General features: G+C 46.2%; 1 protein-coding gene across 1 annotated transcript in view; it reads left to right on the forward strand.

Annotated features, from left to right (window-relative positions):
* The window catches only part of LOC128935782 (sucrase-isomaltase, intestinal-like), a 60,312-nt gene that overhangs the window by 2,647 nt on the left and 38,247 nt on the right, over positions 1–19,418 (forward strand). The window contains exons 2-7 of the mRNA XM_054274329.1: positions 156–390; positions 856–958; positions 1,045–1,190; positions 10,308–10,476; positions 11,086–11,182; positions 12,214–12,326. Coding sequence (XP_054130304.1) covers positions 156–390; positions 856–958; positions 1,045–1,190; positions 10,308–10,476; positions 11,086–11,182; positions 12,214–12,326 — 863 coding nt within the window. The remainder of the gene's footprint in view (positions 1–155; positions 391–855; positions 959–1,044; positions 1,191–10,307; positions 10,477–11,085; positions 11,183–12,213; positions 12,327–19,418) is intronic.

Here is a 19,418-nt window from a genome sequence, read left to right on the forward strand (position 1 = left end):
GCAGGCAGCTGCTCGGCCAGTCCTATTCATGGGATAATGGGTGCCAGCCCTAAGATGGGGAGAAAGCACATCCAGAATAAAGAATATCTGAGGTTTGCGGTGCTGTGGGGTTTTTGACGCGGTTCCCTGCTGCTCTGACGGCTTTTCCCCCACAGCCCTGGGCGGGTGCCTGGGCGAGGAGTCGGACGCGCAGTGCCCCGGCAGCGTGGCGGTGCAGAAGCGCATTGACTGCCACCCGCAGCCCGGCGCTTCCCGGGAGGCCTGCGAGGCTCGGGGCTGCACCTGGTGCTCCAGCGATGTGCCCAACGCTCCCTGGTGCTTCTTCCCGGAGAACAGTCCCTACGGCTACGCCCGCAGCGGGAACCCCGAGCAGACCGACAAGGGCTGGAGGTGGGTGAGTGAGTGAGTGAGTGAGTGAGTGAGTGCGGAGGCTCCCCGGGCGCTGCAGGCCGGCACTGCCCCACGGCCGGCGCTGCCGCCCCGGGCGCTCTCCCGAACACATTGCCCGGAAAACTTTCCTTCCCCAAGGAGGGAAAGGGACACCCTTCTCTGTGCACTGCCATAGAACTGGGGCATGTGTGCTCTTGCCACACCTCAGGTGAGGAAACCAGGTGCAGGCACACAGTGCTCCCTCCCACCATGGCAGCTGTGTCTCAGGAAACTGCGAGGTCTCCTTTCTTTGGTGGCCTCTGTTTTATCCATTAGCATCAAGGAAGGCCTAAACTGGCCTCAGGGATTATTTCTCTCAGCAAGTCAATGATTTATTTTTAAAGAGCTGCCACAGAGTAGCTGGGTGGTTCCCCTGGCCTGCCAGTGATCCCTCGTGGTGGTCACGAGCACGTGTTTGCACTGCAGAGTCACGCTGAACAAGCGCCAGGCCTTGTCCCTCTTCGGAAATGACATTTCCCCGATCGTCTTTGAGGTGGAGTTCCAGACCAAGGACAGACTGCGGTTCAGGGTGAGTGTTTGGGGGTTGGAATCATTTAACCAAAGCACTGCGTGCTAAGGAGTGAGCTGACCTGCCCCCTGCTCACCTCGCTCTAGCTCTACGACCCCAACGCGCAGCGGTTTGAAGTCCCACTGAAGATCGATGGCCCCGGAGTCACTGCTGAAGAAGCCAACTATGAGGTGGAGTTCTCCGATGATTCCACGCACTTAAAGATCAAGAGGAAGAGCACTGGCACTGTGCTGTGAGTACTACACATGATTCATATTGCTTTTTGTAAAAGTTAGGTGTGATGAGGTGAGCACTCTTTACCTACACCCTGGGTCTGTGGGACAAGGGGTCAAAGGATGTGGTGTAAATGCAGATTTGTGCCTTGTCCCTGAAGGACTTTCATTATTAATGGGGGTATGTGCCCGTGTAACAGACAATTGCATGTAACAGACACATGTGCATGTATAAAAGTTTATGCAGTAAGTCAAAAAACTTCTGAGGCTACAATTTCATGGCTTGGGATGCTGGTAAACTCAACTCATCAGAGCACTGAGCTAAGATTTCTGAAATTTGAGTGTCAGGAACTAAGTGCCAGATCTCCTGACACTCTCCAGCAGGCAGTTCTAGGGAGCTCAAAGCAGTGGAGGCTGTAAGCCTCTAATTTCCACTGATGTCACTGAGTGGCACTGGCTCTAGTTGTCCCTCTGTAAAAATACCATTTGTTTTCTCAAGCTAGTACTGTAAGTTTAACTTCAGCAAAGCTCCTCTCACTAACAAATGTCACCAGGTGTCATAATTTCCCTTCTCCTTGGCTTCCATCAACACATCTCTAGTGCATAATGCTGCTTAGAAAGAGAGTCCCAATCAAGGTGCATTCCTGGCAGCTGTTTTTGGGAATGCAGCAGTGAGCAATTTAAGGATGGCTTAACATGAGTGATGCAAATGAGACCATACAGCCCCAAGAATGGTCTGCAGGTGGAACCATCATGCTGGGTTTTTAATGAGCTGACCATCCTTTTGAACTACAGTCTCTTGGCATCTCTTTATACATGTCACAGTCAATTCTGTAAAGTCTTATTTATGCAGGCTATTTTAAATGCATGCATTATGCATTACTCTAATAACAAAAATAATTTAATTTCTCATTAGACTTAACAGCTCTGTGTAAACAGTGGGTTTTTGTTAAAGGCCCAGTTTTCTTCTTCTTCCTGTAAAGGCTTATTAATTGGAATGCTGGTGTAAGGGGTGAATGCATAAGTGCCTAGCTCATGGCCCATTCTCATTCAGCCCTCCCCACCTTCACCCAGACCTCAAGGCTTTAGCCAGGGTTGGTCAAACTTGAGATGTCCCAGCTAAGGGGAGGGACTGCTATGGAGCTGATGCAGGGTCTGCCAAAGGCACAGCTCCGGTGACAGGCAGAGGAACACAAGTCAGGAGAGGGACACAACCCCACTGAGCAGGTTTCCAGGAGGGCACATTCAGTGCCCTGCTGTGGGCCTGGGGAAGCCTCCTGCATTCCCCTCCATCTCTTTGTGCACCGAGGCCCGTGCCCAGCAGCAGCAGCAGAGGTGTGGGTGCAGCCGTGCTGTGCTTCAGAGCCCAGGGAGGCAGAGGGCAGCACTGGCACAGCAGCAGCAGTGATGCTCTGCTCTCCAGCATCCCCTTGGGAAATTGTGCACTGCCTCCAGGCAGGTAAAGGAGTGCTCCTGAAACCCAGCCAAGCCCAAAAAGAGGAAATTGTGGGTGAATATAATGCACAAATAATGGACTTCTATCCTGCAAGCAGTGGCGAGGCTGCTCCCAAAATCTAATCACCAGCAGAGACACAGGATTTTGTGTACAGAAAGGGAAATTGTATGTTCCTGGGAATTCTGGTTTCATGTGAAAGGGCACAGCCAGTACTGTAGTCTAAAGGATCCTGTCAGGGAGCCATCCCTCTCACAGCTGAATGATATTCAGTTTAGTTGTACTCCCTGTGTGAGGAGCAAAAATGCTTCCCCTTCATTTGTTTGCCTGTCCATCCTGTCAGAGTGAGGAAATGCAGGTGCTCAGAGATAGCTCCACAACCTGTCTTAGAGGGATTTGCAATCTCCCTAGCTACCAAAAGAGCTGTGCAGATGGAATCTTTCAAAACAGGAAAGCAGGTTATATATCCTGGCCTAAAATCTATGGTTGGCTGCATTTACTTTACTGGGAGGGATGAGCCCTCAGCAATCAGCATTATAGGAACATTCCCATCAGTGGCTGCACTTGACTGCCTGGGTCCAGGGGTGCACTGGTGGCATCTGGCAGGTTAAGTAGATTTTCATGTTAGTTCAACCTGCCCAAAGGCAGGTTTGAATGCTAAAAACCAAATCTTTTCCTTTGGGTTCCCTCCAGAAGTGGGAGCAGCTGCTGCAGGGTGCCCAGGCACCGAGCTGCACAGGTGGTGGTGTCTGTGCCCAGGCCAGCTTAGGGCAGGCTGTGTGTCCCTGAGAAACAGGCAAGTGCCTGACTCCTGGAGGGACTTCAGCCTCCTGCTTTAGGATGTGAACAGCCATGGCCTTACTGCCTCAATGAACAGCTGAGTCAATTGTTGATTTCTGTGTTCACACAAACACTGCTCAGAACAATCAATGTGGGCAAATAAAACCTCTTCAACAGGTGCTGCAGTTGCACTCCCCAGGTGTGGGTGGATAATAGCTTGTGTCTGCAGCAAACCAGGTCAGGGGTCTCTCCTGGACCTTTTAAATATCTCTGAGGAAAACTTCCCCATAGTAAAGCAATTCCAGATCCTCAGAAATCTGCTTTTCCTTATGCTTCTTATTCCTTGGTAGCAGAGCCATGCTGCTGGATGACCTACCCCCCAAGACAGCCTAAATCCCTCCTGAGGCCCAGAATGCTCTGGCACAGCTGACAGTCCACCTGGGAAGGAAGCAGCCTGTCCCAAGCAGAAACACAGTGTAGGTTTGGGTGGCTGTTTCAAAGCCCCCACCTGTGTTTCCCTGCCCTCCTTTCCGAGCTGCAGTCTGTCCTGCCATCCCTGGCTTTGTGCTGGGAAGCAATGGGGTGTCAGGCTCCTGTCTGTCTGCTTGACAGAAAACCCCATCCCCACTCTGGCACTCCTGTGCATAAAGCCTCCTCCTTGTGAGGAATGATTTCATTCCACATTAGAAATGCTGCAGGGGAGAGGCAGAGGAGGCTTTGAGTGTGATTTAAGGGCATTTCTCACACTCACTGCGTGCAGGGAGACCTAGCTGAGCTACCCAAGGAGGGCAGGACAAACTCAGGGCTCCATGTAATCACAATAACAGGGGAAGGGAGTAAACTGTGTGAGGGGAGAGACATTAACAGCTGATTGCAAACCTCAAGCAGAGCCAGGAGCAAGAATAAAAGGCCAAATCCTGCTACATTTTCAGCTTGCTCCAAGCTAATCAGCTGACAGCTGCTGCTTTGCCTGCATGGGGTGAAAATTAGACAGAGTCATGCAGGGAGATGATCCAGGCACTGCTGGGGGCTGCTGGGACCAGGAGCTCTTGGGCTGCCTCCCTTTATCTTCCCAGCAATGCCTCTTGGCTTACTCCCTCTTACTTTTCTCCTTCTCATCCACTGCTGTCCTGTTCTCTGTCCCATCCCATCCTGCCTCCTTCTGCTCTGCTATTCTCCCTCTCCAATGCTCCTGCTGTTTTCCCACTAGCCAGGGAAGGTCCTTTTCTGTGCCAGTAGCTATCCAAAGCCATGGGGGCAAAGAGGTGCCATGTCCTCACATTCCCTAGGGAGATGCCAAGGGGATCAGATGAGACACAGCAAAGCTTCTGCTCCCATCCAGATGTCAGGTGCTTTCTCCTTTCCACAAGAAAACTAGAAACCTGCATCTGATTTAAGGCTGCAAGACACAGTTCTGAACCATGAGGGACAGGGACTAGTGCATGAATCTCCTGTCCCAGAGGAAGAGCTCCCAAACTACCAGCATTGTTGGGCAGTGGAGACTGCAGGGAGCCTCTTTTTACTCCCATCATGATTGGAAAATAAGGATTTGGCAAAATTGGTGTGGTCAGTGGAAAAATGTTATGTCCAGAGATTGGCTTTAGTTTAGTAAATCTTTGCTTAGGATATCCTGGTTGATCTTGCAGCTCTTATGGGAAGCTGTCCTGTTCTTGGCCAAGACCTACATTAGTAAAACAGGAGAGAAAATCCTGTGTTGTACTAAGGCAGGTGAGCAAGCTAAAGAGCCTGTGGGTTGTTTTGTGGCACCTACACTCAGGTTAAGCACTGTTCTCCTTGCTGCTCCTGCCACACTGACAACAGCAACCACTGGAGGAGGTGCTATCAACTGAGAGCATGAAGGCTCCAAGAAAGCACAGATTTTCTCAAAAACACAGTAAAAAGCTGGGAACTGTGCTTTAAGACAGTGATAAATAACAAACACATGCTTGTTTTGCCGTGTGTGATTACTCTGTGGGACTCATTGCCCCAAGGCAGCACTGGCACAGGAGGCCTAGCAGGATACACATTCAGGCATAATAAAAAAATCATCTGTAGGAAAATAAAACTCCCAAATACTTCTGTCTCCATGCTTCACAACATCAGTTAATTCTATGAAAACAGCCAGAAACTTCCTCCATAAGCAGATTATTGCAAGACTGGCTCTGAGTGACATGTTATGCCTTCCTTTGTGATATCTGGCCTGGGCCATTGCTGGAGACAGGCTGCAGAGGGATGGACTACTGATTTGATTCTCCACTTTAATATCCTGGCTTTTCCTTCATGATGTCACACACATAATGGAAGGCAGAACATTTTTTTTGCAAGCCAGACAGGGACTACTTTCTATTAAGCATTTGGAATACCTCATTTGCTACTGCACTTGGGAATATACTACACAAAAAACCTAATAAAGATTTTCCCTAATTTACAAAAAGGCTGCTGTAGAGTTCAGCTGCCTTTTTTTTATTTTTAGCACAGACACCACTTACCACAAAGGTGTTTTACATAGGCAAGGCTATTGGAATGATTTATAATGTTATTGTCATAACTGCAGTTTTGCTGGAAGCAAGGGGAGGAAATTGTATGCATCATGGATAGAATGGGCTTGTTCCTAATTTGTAGGAGCCATTATTTTAGTCTTCTAATCATTAAGATTTATGTTACCTAGCCAAGAAATATTGTAGGTATATCACTTACTTTGTTTTTCAGAGCAAAAATTAAGCATTGTATATCCAGTGAGTTATAGGACATTTCCTGATATCGCACAATGAATACAGAATACAGCAATAATAATAATAATAATAATAATAATAATAATAATGTAATTAAAAGGAAAATAACAGAGATAAAACCCAAGAAATAAAAGTGATGCAAATGGCAACAATTACTCACCACCATCTGACTGACACCTTCCACTCCCTGAGCAGCAGTCTCCCAGCCAACCTTCCTGCTAGGTTTAATGCTCACATGAAGCCATATAGTATGGGATATCCCTTGAGGCCAACTATCCCAGCTGTGTCCCCTCCCTGCTATTTGTGCAGCCTCCTTGCTGGTGGGGCAATGTAAGGAACAGCAAAGCCCTGTTGTGCTCTGTTAAGAATTACTCAGCAGTAATTAAAACATCTCTGAATTATCAACAGCTTCCAGCACAAATCCAAAACATCACCCCAACCAGCTGCTATGAAGAAGGTTAGCTCCAGCCAAAACCAGCAGTCAGTGGAAGTATTTTTAGCAGTCTGAGATCTGGGCTCCTTAGGTGATGCTCCTCAGCAGCTCCAGTGTGCTGAGTCAATCAGTTTATTTCAGGTTCATTTGAAAATAGAGTGTGTACTCTCCACTCCCTAGGGTGCTTTAGCACTTTATGGGCAGCCTGTGCATACTGTGGTGGCCCAGGCCCTCTGGAAGGGTGTGCCCAAGCTTTGCCAGGAGGGTTAGACTCCCTTTTTGGGTAGCTGTGGGAAGTTACAACTAAATTTGCACACAGATAATATATGGGGTGGTCTGGAGGCCAAGAAAAGCAGATGTTATTAGAGAGCATTTTCTCCAAGTGACTGAGTGGACCAGTTGTTTACGACTTCAATTAATGAGCTCAGTTCTCCAGGATTCATTGCAACAGGAAGGAAAAAAAAAGACCAAACTTCAGAAGTCCAGTTCAGTTTGTCAGACCACCTTTAGAAGTGCCACCAGCTGGTTGCCCATGGCAGGTAAATCAGTGCTTTGGGCCACACTCTGCAGCCATTGGCATCCAATAAACCTCAGCAGAGTATTGTTCAGAGAGGTAAATCATCATGTCCAGTTCATATTACAAAGGGCTGATGATTGCACTCCTGAAAACCATCTTGTACAGCCTTTTAGTCATCCCCCTCAACATTGTGACAATGTTAGTCATGAGCTTCAACATGAGCAGGATGTTTTATCTATCTGCTTACTCACCTTCCTTTTAATACTGCTTCCTTGGTCCACTCCAGTTATGTTTCATCCTGATAGCCATGGCTTCACTGCTGGTGTGAGACTAGTTCCCTTGCTGATCAAAAATGTTAATTTTTACAGAGACCTTTTCAATCTGAGTCATTCTTTTTTTTTCCTGATAAGAGATTAAAAATTAGAGAGTTTTACTCTTTAGCATAGTGCCCTGTGTATGGAAGAAAAGAGCAGCTTTTCTCAATCAGACTCCTTGGACAGGTGACAGCTGACTGTTCAGACAATGGGCCAGGCAGATGTGTGAGGAGGCTGGTTTGTATTTCCATGAGCAGGAGTGCTCCTGCCAGACACACTAACAGCTTAAGACTTTCAGCAGTAAATGTGACTGCAGCTATTACCTCTTGTGCAAAAAAGAAGGGTTCTTGTCCTCACAGACTTTGCCTTGTCTAACTTCTAGCAGGGGCTGCATTTTTGACAGTGAGCAACTGTTCAGCTGTGTTTTTACATTTTAAGACCCCTTCTGTTGTCCATCACAGTGGTTTTATGGTTCATAGGACTCTTGAAGGAGAACCATGCAAATTCCTGCAAACATAATGTCATTTTATGCTCCCTCCTGTTTTGTTCCTTCTATTTGCTTTAAGCCAGCAGGAGGGAAGGTGGGAGAAATATGACATTTTCTTTTATTGCATCCAAGGTTTTAAGGAATGTCATATTTTTTTCATTTAAATGATTGCTCCTTGCCAACACTACATGAGCAAACACATGAAGTAGCACAACAGCTACCATGGTGTGCTGGAGAGCACAAGGGCTCTGGAAGCTGCTTGGAGTGAAGGCAGAGAACAGTGCCAGGGGAAAACCTGTTCATGCTTTCCTTCAGATGGAGATGACATAATGATGCTCAGAAAAAAAACAGAGTCATTACCAGCCTTTTTATGTCATGGTTAATGCTATATTTAGTGCATAGCTATGCTGGCATGCAGAGGTCTAGGGAAGGACAAGGCTGATGGGGAGCTGTGTTGGTGGGGGTGGCAGCCCCAGGGAGCTGAGCCATGGAGGGGTGCAGAGCAGGGCACTGTTATGGCAATGTCATGCAGAGGTAGAGTTGCCTGAAGGAATGCATGAGTCATAAACCAGTTTCTCCACAACATGCAGAGATATGGTGGGGCAGAAGGCTTGTTCCTAGGGCTGTCATTTGCACCACCCCAGTGACCCTCCTGGTCATGAAGGGGACTTGCTGAGCTGCAGTAATACTTTAATGAAGTTATACTTTAATGCCATGGTAACACTAAGAGTTCTCATGACAGGAAATATCCATGCCATAATGTGGGTACCACAAATATACAAAGCCTCATGCCCTCTGAACAGACATCATGGGGAGAGCTCAATGACTTAGGACAGATATTTAAACTTTTCAAGAGCATTTCCCCTCTGGTATAGTTTGAGGTTTTCTTATCCCTCTGGTCTACTCAGAGCAGTGACCCTTCCTGTCTTGGCACAGAACAGAGCTGTGTGACAGTTTTCCTTTGGGCAGGAATACAGCTCCAGAGCCCATCCCTATTCTTGCACAGCAACTGCTTCTTGCAGAAAGGCTTTTATTTGTGAAAGACTGGATCTAATTCTCAGGGATGTTTTGCATGCACAACCCTCCTAAAAGAAAATAATTTTATTCAGTACTGCATGTAGGTGGAGATGATGGAAAGGAGGGAGGGAGGGGTTCCTGCTGGCAAAAAAACATATCAAGAGTTACATACAAATTCTTACTTCTTCTGCTTGTAAGAAAGGACAAATAGACTTCTAGAAAAACACACAGACCCTTTAGTACCTGTGTGTGACTTTGGATGTGTCCAGGAAAGTTTAGGGATAGTTTATGCCTGAGTTTTGCATGGAGAGGCAAGGTAGTGCCTATACATGAGCAGCTGTCCTTGCAGCCTCGAGGGGAGAGCCTGCCAGTGTGGTGGGAGCAGTGGTGCCCTCCCAGTCCTCCCAGCAGCAGAGACTTGTCCCCAGGAAGGGGTGCTGGTGGCACAGGGGGCAGGCCACTCACCAGAGTGCTCTCCTCATGAGGGTAGAGCTGCTCCCCACCAGCACAGCCCGTCTCCCATTTCTCTGATTTACCAGTCAATTTGATCAACCATTTAATTTTGTCAAAATCGTTGACAGAAGAACATTAAAAGGAGAGTTATGCCACTTCTGTGCTCTATGGCTTAGGCTCATTTATTTTAATTAGCTGTAACAAATTCATGGTTAAACAAGGCTCGAGAGGGTGCTATCTAAATGAGCTACTCATGGCATACACGTGACCATTAACAAAACACTTCTCCACAGCTTGACTATGTTATCCCCCATCTAACTTGCAGCTCATTATAGCTCTAGAGATAGGAAACAGAATGTAGCACCTAATTAAAATGTGAGCCTGTGTCCATAGATGATTCAATAGAAATAAATGCATTAAGCTGGTGAGAGAAGCAGGAGAGTCATCACAATAAAAACATCTTGTTCAAGCAGAGTCTAGAGAAAAGTATACCTCTATTTTAGGCACCTGCATGAAGTTGGGAGTATTTGGGTCCTGATACAGCAAAACATTAAAAAAAGCTGATAAAATGTCTGTTGTTCTCATTAAGTATTCTGAACTCCACTGTGTAATAACAATTTTTAGCCTTTCACGTTGGTTGTCATAGAAATAGCATAAGCAACCACTTATTTTGATAATAGATTTATAGTCTGTCTTCTGTTGTTTTAGTTGCGCTTTTCAAAAATTATATTGATGCATTCTTTTTGCATAAGTAGATGAGATATCTTCAACCATTACAAGATGAATTTAATGTGTTAGGTTAAGCACTTTAGACACATGCATAGAATTTAATGAATTTTTAATACTGTTATTCTCCAAAATACATAAAAAGTATAAATAGCCAGACATGAACTTAGAATAGTACCTTCCAAAGAGAAACAAACTAATCCTGTCTCTCTCTGTTTGTCACAGGTGGGACAGTCCCCTGGTTGATCTGTTTTTCTCCAACCAGTTCCTTCAGATCACCACCACTGTGCCATCCACCTCTGTGTATGGCTTTGGTGAACATGAGCACCCGACCTTCAAGCACAACATGGACTTTGTTACCTATGGCATGTACGCCAGGGACCAGGCACCCACGGTAATTCACTCTGCAGCACTTTGTCCTAGCTTGTGTCACCAAAAGGAGGTGGCAAACGTGGAACGTCACAAGCTTCGCGGGTATCATCAGTTTTAATTAAAGACAAAGCCGTGAATGTTTTGAGGGAACTTTGAAACCTTTTGTCAGAAACTTTCTCACGGTGCAGTTTTCAGGAAAAAGTATATTGTGTGCCAAGATCCTGGTTCAGGAGAGCTTTGCATTTCATGCTTGGATCAATCCCTGTTCATCCAAACAAGCTGGGCTCCAGCAGGACTCATCAGATATTTGGCTGAACTGGAGTCAGTGGCTGAGTCTGTTTTAACTAGAAAAGTGATTCTTACTCATGCCATTTTGAAGGATTTAGCAGAGTATCAAAGGTTTAAATGGGAAAGACTAAAAAATTCCATTGTGATAAGGCAGAAAAAAAACCAAAAACTTTTCAGTCAATTTGACTTTGCACCAATTTAGATGAAAAAATCCTCAACCTTTCAAAATAAGTCTCTAACTATGAATGAATTTATTTCCTTGTCTTTGCATGTGTATCTACCTAACAAAGGCTATGAAAAATAGCAAAATCAAGTGATACTTCATGTGTTCTTTATGTTTCAGTCATTTGCCAACCTCTATGGAGTTCACCCTTTCTACATGTGCGTAGAACCAGACGCCAATGCCCACGGTGTTCTCCTTCTGAACTCCAATGCACAAGGTAAAAAGATAAAGGGATTCCCTAGATGGACTGCATATAGAAATATGATAGATTAGTAAATATAAAACACTGTTTTACTGACTGCTTTTTAACGTGATACAAACATAAGTGACTGTGTGGCTAACTAAGCTTCCAGGACAAATAGATTTTTTTCAAAGATTTTTCAAATGGATTTCAGTAGAATGAATTTTTAATAAGGAATTTGGACATTTTTAGGCATTTTCAGGGAAAATACGTTCTTAACTTTTTAATGAAAATATATGCAAATAGAGGGAAAGAAGAAGGTGGAAGAAATTTCCTCTGAGATTGGCATAACAAAATCAAATCAGTTTAGGTTAATCCTATATTCTGTCTTTGGAGAATAGTTTTGTGTGTTGCCATGGTCACCTTACTGCATTAATGTAGTGGTATAATTTCAGAAAAGGAGAATCTTCACTTAGTCTATAAAATCAGTTTCCCTTGGCAGACAATGGCTTTCAATAAGATTAAAATAGCATAGAGGAACCCTAAACACAAACTTGTTGATCCTTTGTATAAATATGAAACGGAGACAAATGGATCTGTGCAATCTACACTGTGTGGGTTTCTGTGATTTATTGCTGCACCATGCCAATCTGAAAGCAGAGATTACAGAAACACTGGGCCTGCCTACCTTCAGGCTGTGTTTGCTCATCCAGTCATACCCACAAGGTGCACAGAAGTGCCCAGGGTGCACACAGCTAAGATGGATGGAATAGGAGAGAATATTTCAGTTGGAATGGATATGAAACATACGTGTAGTACAGCTGCTTGAACACTTCAAGGCTGACCAAAAGCTAAACATGTTGTTAAGGCATTCTCTAAATGATCTTATACACTGACAGGCTCAGGGCATCAATGGCATCTCTAGGAAGCCTGTTCCAGCATTTGCCCATCCTCAGTAAAGAAATGCCTCCTAATGCTGAGTCTCAACCTCCCCTGATGCATTCTTGACCTATTCCCATGTATAGTGCAGAGTTGGTTTGTGCTGAGGGCCTTTTTTTCCCTTTTAGATGTTACTCTGTCTCCAAACCCATCTTTGACTTTCCGCACTATTGGAGGGATCCTCGACTTCTATCTCTTCATGGGACCAACTCCTGAGAACGTGGTTCAGCAGTACACTGAGGTCAGTAGAAAAGTGCTCGTGGCTCATGGAGCAGTGCCTTGTGACACAGTCCTGTCAGTATCTGGTAGTATCAGTGGGTAGTGCAGGCAGAGCTTTGTCCTGATCCATTTGTACAAAGCTGCAGCTTCAGATCCAAGGGAGAGCTGGCGTGTGCTCGAGCATCTGTGAGCAGTGTGAGAGTCACAGGCTGGCTGGCTGTTCAGTGCACACTCCAGCCTCTCCTGCAATGTGTCAGGACGGGATGCACTAAAGGGATGCAATGATTAGAGAGATATCTGTCTAAGCTTACTCCTCTCTGGGCTGTCACAGTTTTACAGTCTTTGCTGTATGACATGACTGCATTTTGATGCTGCAGGCCAAGAAAACAAACTAGGCATAGCACAGATGGGAATGTTTGGGAACTTTACATATGCTGGATTTCAGAGATATTGAATGGACTTTGAAGTCTTCAAGCCTTTATTTGCCAGTGGAATTGCTTGCTGATTTTGGAGCCATCAGGCTGGTTTTCACTAATGAAAACCCATATAATTGCATTGGAGAGCATGGATGTATAACACTGCATTTACTGCTGTCTCACAGAGTGTAACTACTTGCTATCCAATTGCCCAATGTTTTCCAGAGAACTGGGAGTACACATGCCAATGGCTGATTTGGAAGTGTACATGCAATTCTTATCTAGTGAGGAGTGTGCAGAAAAAAGTAGCAGATAATATGTTTTTTCCTGGACACCGAATGAGGCTTCAACTGGGCCTTTCTACAGAAAATTGTCACCTCAGATGCAAGCTTTGTATGTAAAAAATCAGTGTCAAACCTAAAGAGTGTGGGGCAAAGCTGGAGCAAGCATGTTACTGTGAGAAGGGGAGGTCACTGTGCAGACCCTGAGGATTAGGCTGCAATTAGCCTTCCCTGGGGAAGGCTGACCAGGGTAGGGCATCCCAGAGCCAGGCACTCAGAGCTCACAGCAGGATATGCGTGTGCTCTGCCTTTTCCTGTGCCACCCCTCAAAGGGGCCTGAGCTCTGATCTCTAGCAAACATTTTGTCTTTCTTGGCTTTTTAAAGCCTCCATATCCTATGCTTGCCTTCTTTCAAAGTGCCCAAATATGGGAACAGAAATACTGTGGTTTAGAGCAAGGCAAAAAGAGAATTTAACCTAGAAGGAAGGCATTTCTGGGTTCTGGTTTTGGTGAAGGAAGGGATAAGACTTGCTCATGCTGCTGTTTTGGGAAGGCTGGAGCTTCTCTGGGGTGGTGAGCTCTGCTAGATCTTCCTTTTCCAAGGAGAGGTTCAGATGCTGTCTCCCAGAGAGGTGGGAGGCTGGTGGTGCTCCTCCATGTCCTGGAGAAGGAGCAAACTGCTCTGTTGCTTGGAGGTTTCCAGCTCCCTCTGCACATCATCCCCTCCCTTTGTCTGTCATGGTTTAGCCCCAGCTGGCAGCTCAGCCCCACACAGCCACTCACTCACGCCCCCCAGTGGGGTGGGGGAGAGAATCCAAAGGGTAAAAGTGAGAAAATTCGTGGGTTGAGATAAAGACAGTTTAATGGGTATAGCAAAACTGTGCACACAAGCAAAGCAAAACAAGGAATTCATTCACCAGTTCCCAGCAGGAGGGTGTTGAGACACCCCCAGGAATCGGGGGAATGGCTGAACATGTGACTGTTACTGGGAAAGACAAATGCCATCACTCTGAATATCCAGCTCCCCCTTCCTCTTCCCCCAGATTTATGTGCTGAGTATGAAGCCATTTGATATGGAATATCCCTTGGGTCAGCTGGGCTCAGCTGTCCTGGCTGTGTCCCCTCCCAATTCCTTGTGTACCCCCAGCCTCCTCACTGGTGGTGTGGAGTAAGGGGCAGAGAAGGCCTTCACTCTTTGTAAGCACTGCTCAGCAAAATCAAATATATCCCTGAATTATCATCACTATTTTCAGCACAAATCCAAAACACAGCCCATGGCAGTTACTATAAAGAAAATTAACTATATCCCAGCCCAAACCAGCACACACTATCTCTGATGCCACTGCCACAGACCAGCAAGCAAGCTGGGATTTTAACTTACATGTGGGTAATAAAAACCAGGGTGGGAAAAGGGGGGGAAAAGTACAGCAACTCTCCCCCAGGCTGGAGCTTTGATCTCCATTTCAAGGCAGCAGTACGGTGGAAATTAGAGCCACGCCTGTTCCTTTTCAAAGTCTTTTACTGGTGTTTGAAGGCAGCATTTCTGTGGCTTAGCAGGTGGTCAGCCTCTGAAAATAAAATGAGAGATTTCTCACTCTCCAGCTGATGGGTAGTGGCAGCTCACTTTCCACCCCTGTCTCTGGAAATGGAGCTGGAGCAAAGAAAACAGGGTAAAGGAGAGCAGTGGGCGTCTCCTAATGAGACATGTCACATGCCAGGACAAAAAAATCCTGTTCTGTATTCTCTGAGCTTGTGCTCAACTCTCTAGGGAATCTTAAAGAATGCATGTTAGTAATTTCAATGTGAAATAATAACTTCTTCAGTAAACATCCTGAAATTCCAAGGTCAAAAATGTTACAATTACCATATTATTAGTCTCTAGGGTAATAATTTGGCTTTTATGTACAAGATATGTGGGAAGGTGAAGGAGACAGAAGAGACTTTATTTTTCAATTGTCTTTTCTGTCACACTGAGAGGATTTTCCCTGTGCAGTCATTGCCATGCTGTAGGGAAAGAAAAGGGGTAGAAAGGAGAAGTGTGACTGATGTCTGCAGGGCACTGCTCAGCAGCATGGCTCGGCTCTCTGAGCTGTTTGCATGGGTCTCCTCTGAGAATTGGTGTTTTGGGAGCTCCTGGCTGCTGGGGCCCCTGGTGGGACCAGGCTGCACTGCTGCAGAGCTTCTCTGTGGAACAGCACCTGCCTCCCTCCTGAGCAAGTCTGCCCCAGCCACTGCTTTTTGCAGGGACCCCTCAGTTTATCTGTCTGGGATTGCCCCACTGGTGTGGCAGGGTGGCCAGGTGCCAGCAGGTGCACAGCTGGTGAGAACAAGGGAGATGTTTCCAGAGAAAAGTGCCTTACACCTTTCTCAAGTGTTTTGTGCCATTGCCTTCAGTGCCACTTCAGTGTCTGAGCCTCCTCTCTGCCCCTGCTATGCTTGTTTCTGTGAGAGGTTTAGGAGCTTAGCTCTGCTCTGGGCTTTCATGTGGCTCCCTCAAACCAGTGAGTTAGGACAGCTTTGTAACAAAGCTCTTTATTTGGCCTCTGGAGCATGCAAGATTTCCCCACACACATCTCCAGGTTGTCACCAGCACCCAGGGTGACCACAGACTCTTGGCCAGAGCTGCTGGGTCCAGGCTATGCCAAGAGCAGGGCTCTTGGCTCTCTGTGTGGTGATCAGGGTTGATTGGAGCTGCTCTGCTAGAGTCACCAGCCTCTCTGCATCCTTGGAGTGAGGACAGGTAGCAGCAAAAGCTGTGGTGGCCCTGGATACCAGCCTGGCCAAGGATAATCTGCTTTAAAAGGGCTCCAAGAGTGAGGCAAGGTGTGAGCAGGGAGCAGAGGGTGAGTGCTGGTACCTCTGTCTCTCTGCTGGGTGCTGCAGGGAGCAGAGCTGAGCTGTAGGATGCATCCTGCCAGTGGCACTGAGTGCTGCAGCAGTGGCAGCAGCTGTGGGGTCTGAGCTGGGCATGGTCCCATGGGAAGGAGCAGCCTCCAGCCCAGTTCTTCTGCCCCCTCCTGTCCCTGAGCCCAGCTGTGTGGGGTGTTACTCCTGCCACATCTGAGATTGTCCTGTACAGCTCTCTCTATGACAGTGATCACATTTTTGTCCTGCTGCAGAAGAGGTCTGGTGTGCAGAACAGTTATGTAATACAAATCTCACTTTTAACAGCAAACACCTCCATTTGCAGGAGGGTGAGAAAAAGCAGTAACAAGAGTTCAGGGAGTGACCTGAGCCTGGCTGAGGCTCTGCAGTCCCACCTAATACCAGGCCAACATTGCCAAGGCCACTGGTGGCCTTACAGAACAGACCAATGGTGCACAGCAGTAGTGTGTGAGCTCTATAATGAGATGCTCAGGAATGTCAGGGTTCAAAAAACAGACATTTAATAGCTCTTGAGTAAAGGCCATGAATTTGTTATTTTATCCCAAATTATCCAATAACAAGCTGTAAGTGAGCATACTGTAAGTCTTCTGATTCTGTTTGGAGAGAAAATTGCTAGTTTGCTTCCTCCTAACAGAAGTGTGGGCTAGTTACAGGTGTAAGGGACCTCAGAGGTCTCTAGTCCACTCTCCTATTGGAGGGGTAACATAGGGAACCTGCTTGTGCATAGATCTTATCACAGATGATTCAGTGAGAATCTTGAAGCTGAATTCCCCAAGATGGAATAAACAACTGATAATTGTTTTGTGCAGAAAAAACCCCCAATATTTGAAGACCTTGGCATTGAAAATCCTTAAAATTTTTATATTCCTGAGGTTGTGAGCATCTTCTTTATGGTTCAGCAGCTGCAGGGCCTTTCTTTTTGCTCTCCTAAATCAAAGCTTAGCTTCTGTTAACAGAGTTTGAGTGAAGGCTGCCCTCTAACTGACTGGGTGCCCACAGCAGTCAGCTGCTTGCCTTAGTCATAGCAGATGAGCTGGATACAGATATGTGGGCCATGGGAGCACCTGTGGAATTTAGCCATTGTGAATTTAGCCATACAGAAGATGAGCTGGATACAGATATGTGGGCCATGGGAGCACCTCTGGAATTTAGCCATTGTGAATTTAGCCATACAGAAACACTAAACCCAGTGCATTAGCCCACTTGGGTTTTACAGTTTCCTCCTATAACTCCTCTTTGAAGAAAGGGAGTTGAAGCAAATATCAAGCTTCAGAAATCATTTTGTGTGGCTAATTAGCGTGTAAGATTAGCAATCTGCATTGCAGGACATGTTTAGCTCCTTTGTGAGCACAGGAAAGAGAACATCTCTCCAGCCTCTGTGATATACAGGCATAACTCTGCAGCTCTCTCTCTCTCATCAAAGTCTTTGGTCATACTGTTAACAGAATAGGATCCTGATTTACTCTGTAGAATTTATAACCTAGTACATATCATTGATGCTTATATTAATAACATTATTTCTCCAATAATCCAACACAGGGAAAATGAGTACAGATCACCTGCTCCCTAGACACAGATTTTATCTGTTAGATATACTTGTACCACTGAACTTCATTCTTATCACAGAATGCTTCCAGGGTACCTCCTCAATACATCAGCTCTCAGGTGGCTCTGAAAAAAGTGAAAAAAATTACACATAATGCTAAGTTATGTAAACATGCAAAAACTAACAGTGAATTTATTAAACACCAGGAGTTATTTAAGAAGCAAGTGCAGGAAGAATTCTGGAACAGAAAATAGAATCCTTTGTTTTTACTGGTTTTGCACTACCATATCTTTGTGCTTTTTTCCCCCTTCATTTTGGATACTCCATATGTTTGCTGTTTGTATGTTTTCCTCCCTCAGTTCCTCTGCCAAACCCCATCTACCTTTTCTGATTCTCTGGGTTTCAGTTTTTCCAAGCAGGCTTTCTCTGGCTGCTGCACTTTCTGATCATTTGTATGCAGAATGCAATCTGTATGAATTAAGTAGATCCTAAATATATATCAAATCCAACTTGAGTCTTCAGGTTTGCAAAATTACATTCCTGCCTCTGCTGATCCATCTATGAGTGGGTACCATATGTCAGTTACTTTATCAGGAAGCTTCAGGGGGATCCATTAGAGAGAGTCCACAGCATAATTAGAAAAAAGAACATTTGTTTTCCCAGCTGCCCTGTTTTCATCCTTCCTCTTCAAATGTTCTGCTGGTTTCAATTAAACTCACCATAGATGCACCAGTCTGGTGAACCTGGAGAACTAATTGCTTTAAAAGCTTAATGTCTTCCTTTCAAGGTAGATATTCTTCTGTTGGTTCAGCTGTAATGCCAAACTCCTCAAGGGATGCTGTCACAAAATACTGTCTCACTCTGTGGTCCAGAATGACACAGCACCATCCCACAGGGGTGAGCAGGTGAACCCCAGCAAACCCCAGTGCTGGGGACATGCCCTTTTGGAAGGGCTCTGACTGACACACCAGTGGCCACAGCTCCACCTCCAGCCCCCCTGCTCTCCACCTGCATGCTTGATAGGACATGGGGAAGAAGCCAATCCCCATCCAACTCTTGAAATGCATTGGCAATGTCCCAGGCTGTCCTCCCCAGGCAGGAGTGACCTGGGGTGTCACAGGACCCAGGGCAGAGCTGCTCAGCAGCTCCCACTGCCTCTGCCCAGGCTGGTTCCCCCTCTCCTATTTCCCACCCTGCTTGGGAAGAGGCAGCAGATGCCATGCAGACATCCTGCCAGGGCACAGGGCTCTGCACTGAGCTGCAGGATTAATATTTATCAGCCAGTTTTCCCTATTTCTCTTGTCCAAGATGAGAAGCCTGTGCACAAAGCATTTTATTTCATTAGGGAGTTCTTTTGTTTTGGTCTGTTTTTTTAACCTTGTTTGTAGAGGTCATTCTCTGCTTCCAGTAGAGAAAGCAAGGGCAAAATATGCATCTGTTTTAGGAGCACAAAATGGTGGGTTCACAAAGCTCATCCTGCAGCCTTTTCTGATCTAAAACAAGCTCTGCTGCCTTCCCAGATGAATTTATCCTTAACATGGTGAGTGTGGATGTGCTAGAGAGGAAGACTTCTTGCCCTGAGGTTGGCCATGCTGTGTTGTACACCTTGGTGCCAGCTCACAAGGTGTCTGGGAGATTGTCCTGAGCCATCCCACTCCATTCAGCTCTCCATGGAAAACCCCAGCAGAGCTTGAAAGATGGTCTGGGTGATCAGACGTGTCCAGAAAAAAACCTGGTGACATGTGCAAGGAGATGGGACAGCTCCAGGGTGGTTATGGCATGTCTGCCCATTGGCCTCCCCCTCCATGGTAGGCACCACCTTTTTCTGTTCAGGGCCTGCCCTGGTGAGGACACAGCAGTGTGCAGTGGAGGCTGAGTGCCTCTGTGCAGGAGCACACTGCTGAGAGCTGCTCTCACTTCTCCTGAATACCCCAGCCCCAGCTGAATTGGAGGAGAAGTGTTGAAGAGGATCAGACAAGTGAAGT

Source organism: Melozone crissalis, unplaced genomic scaffold (genome assembly GCF_028551555.1).
Source record: "Melozone crissalis strain CALT ecotype California unplaced genomic scaffold, PUWL_Pcris_2 ptg000004l_1, whole genome shotgun sequence".
Classification (NCBI taxonomy): Eukaryota; Metazoa; Chordata; class Aves; order Passeriformes; family Passerellidae; genus Melozone; species Melozone crissalis.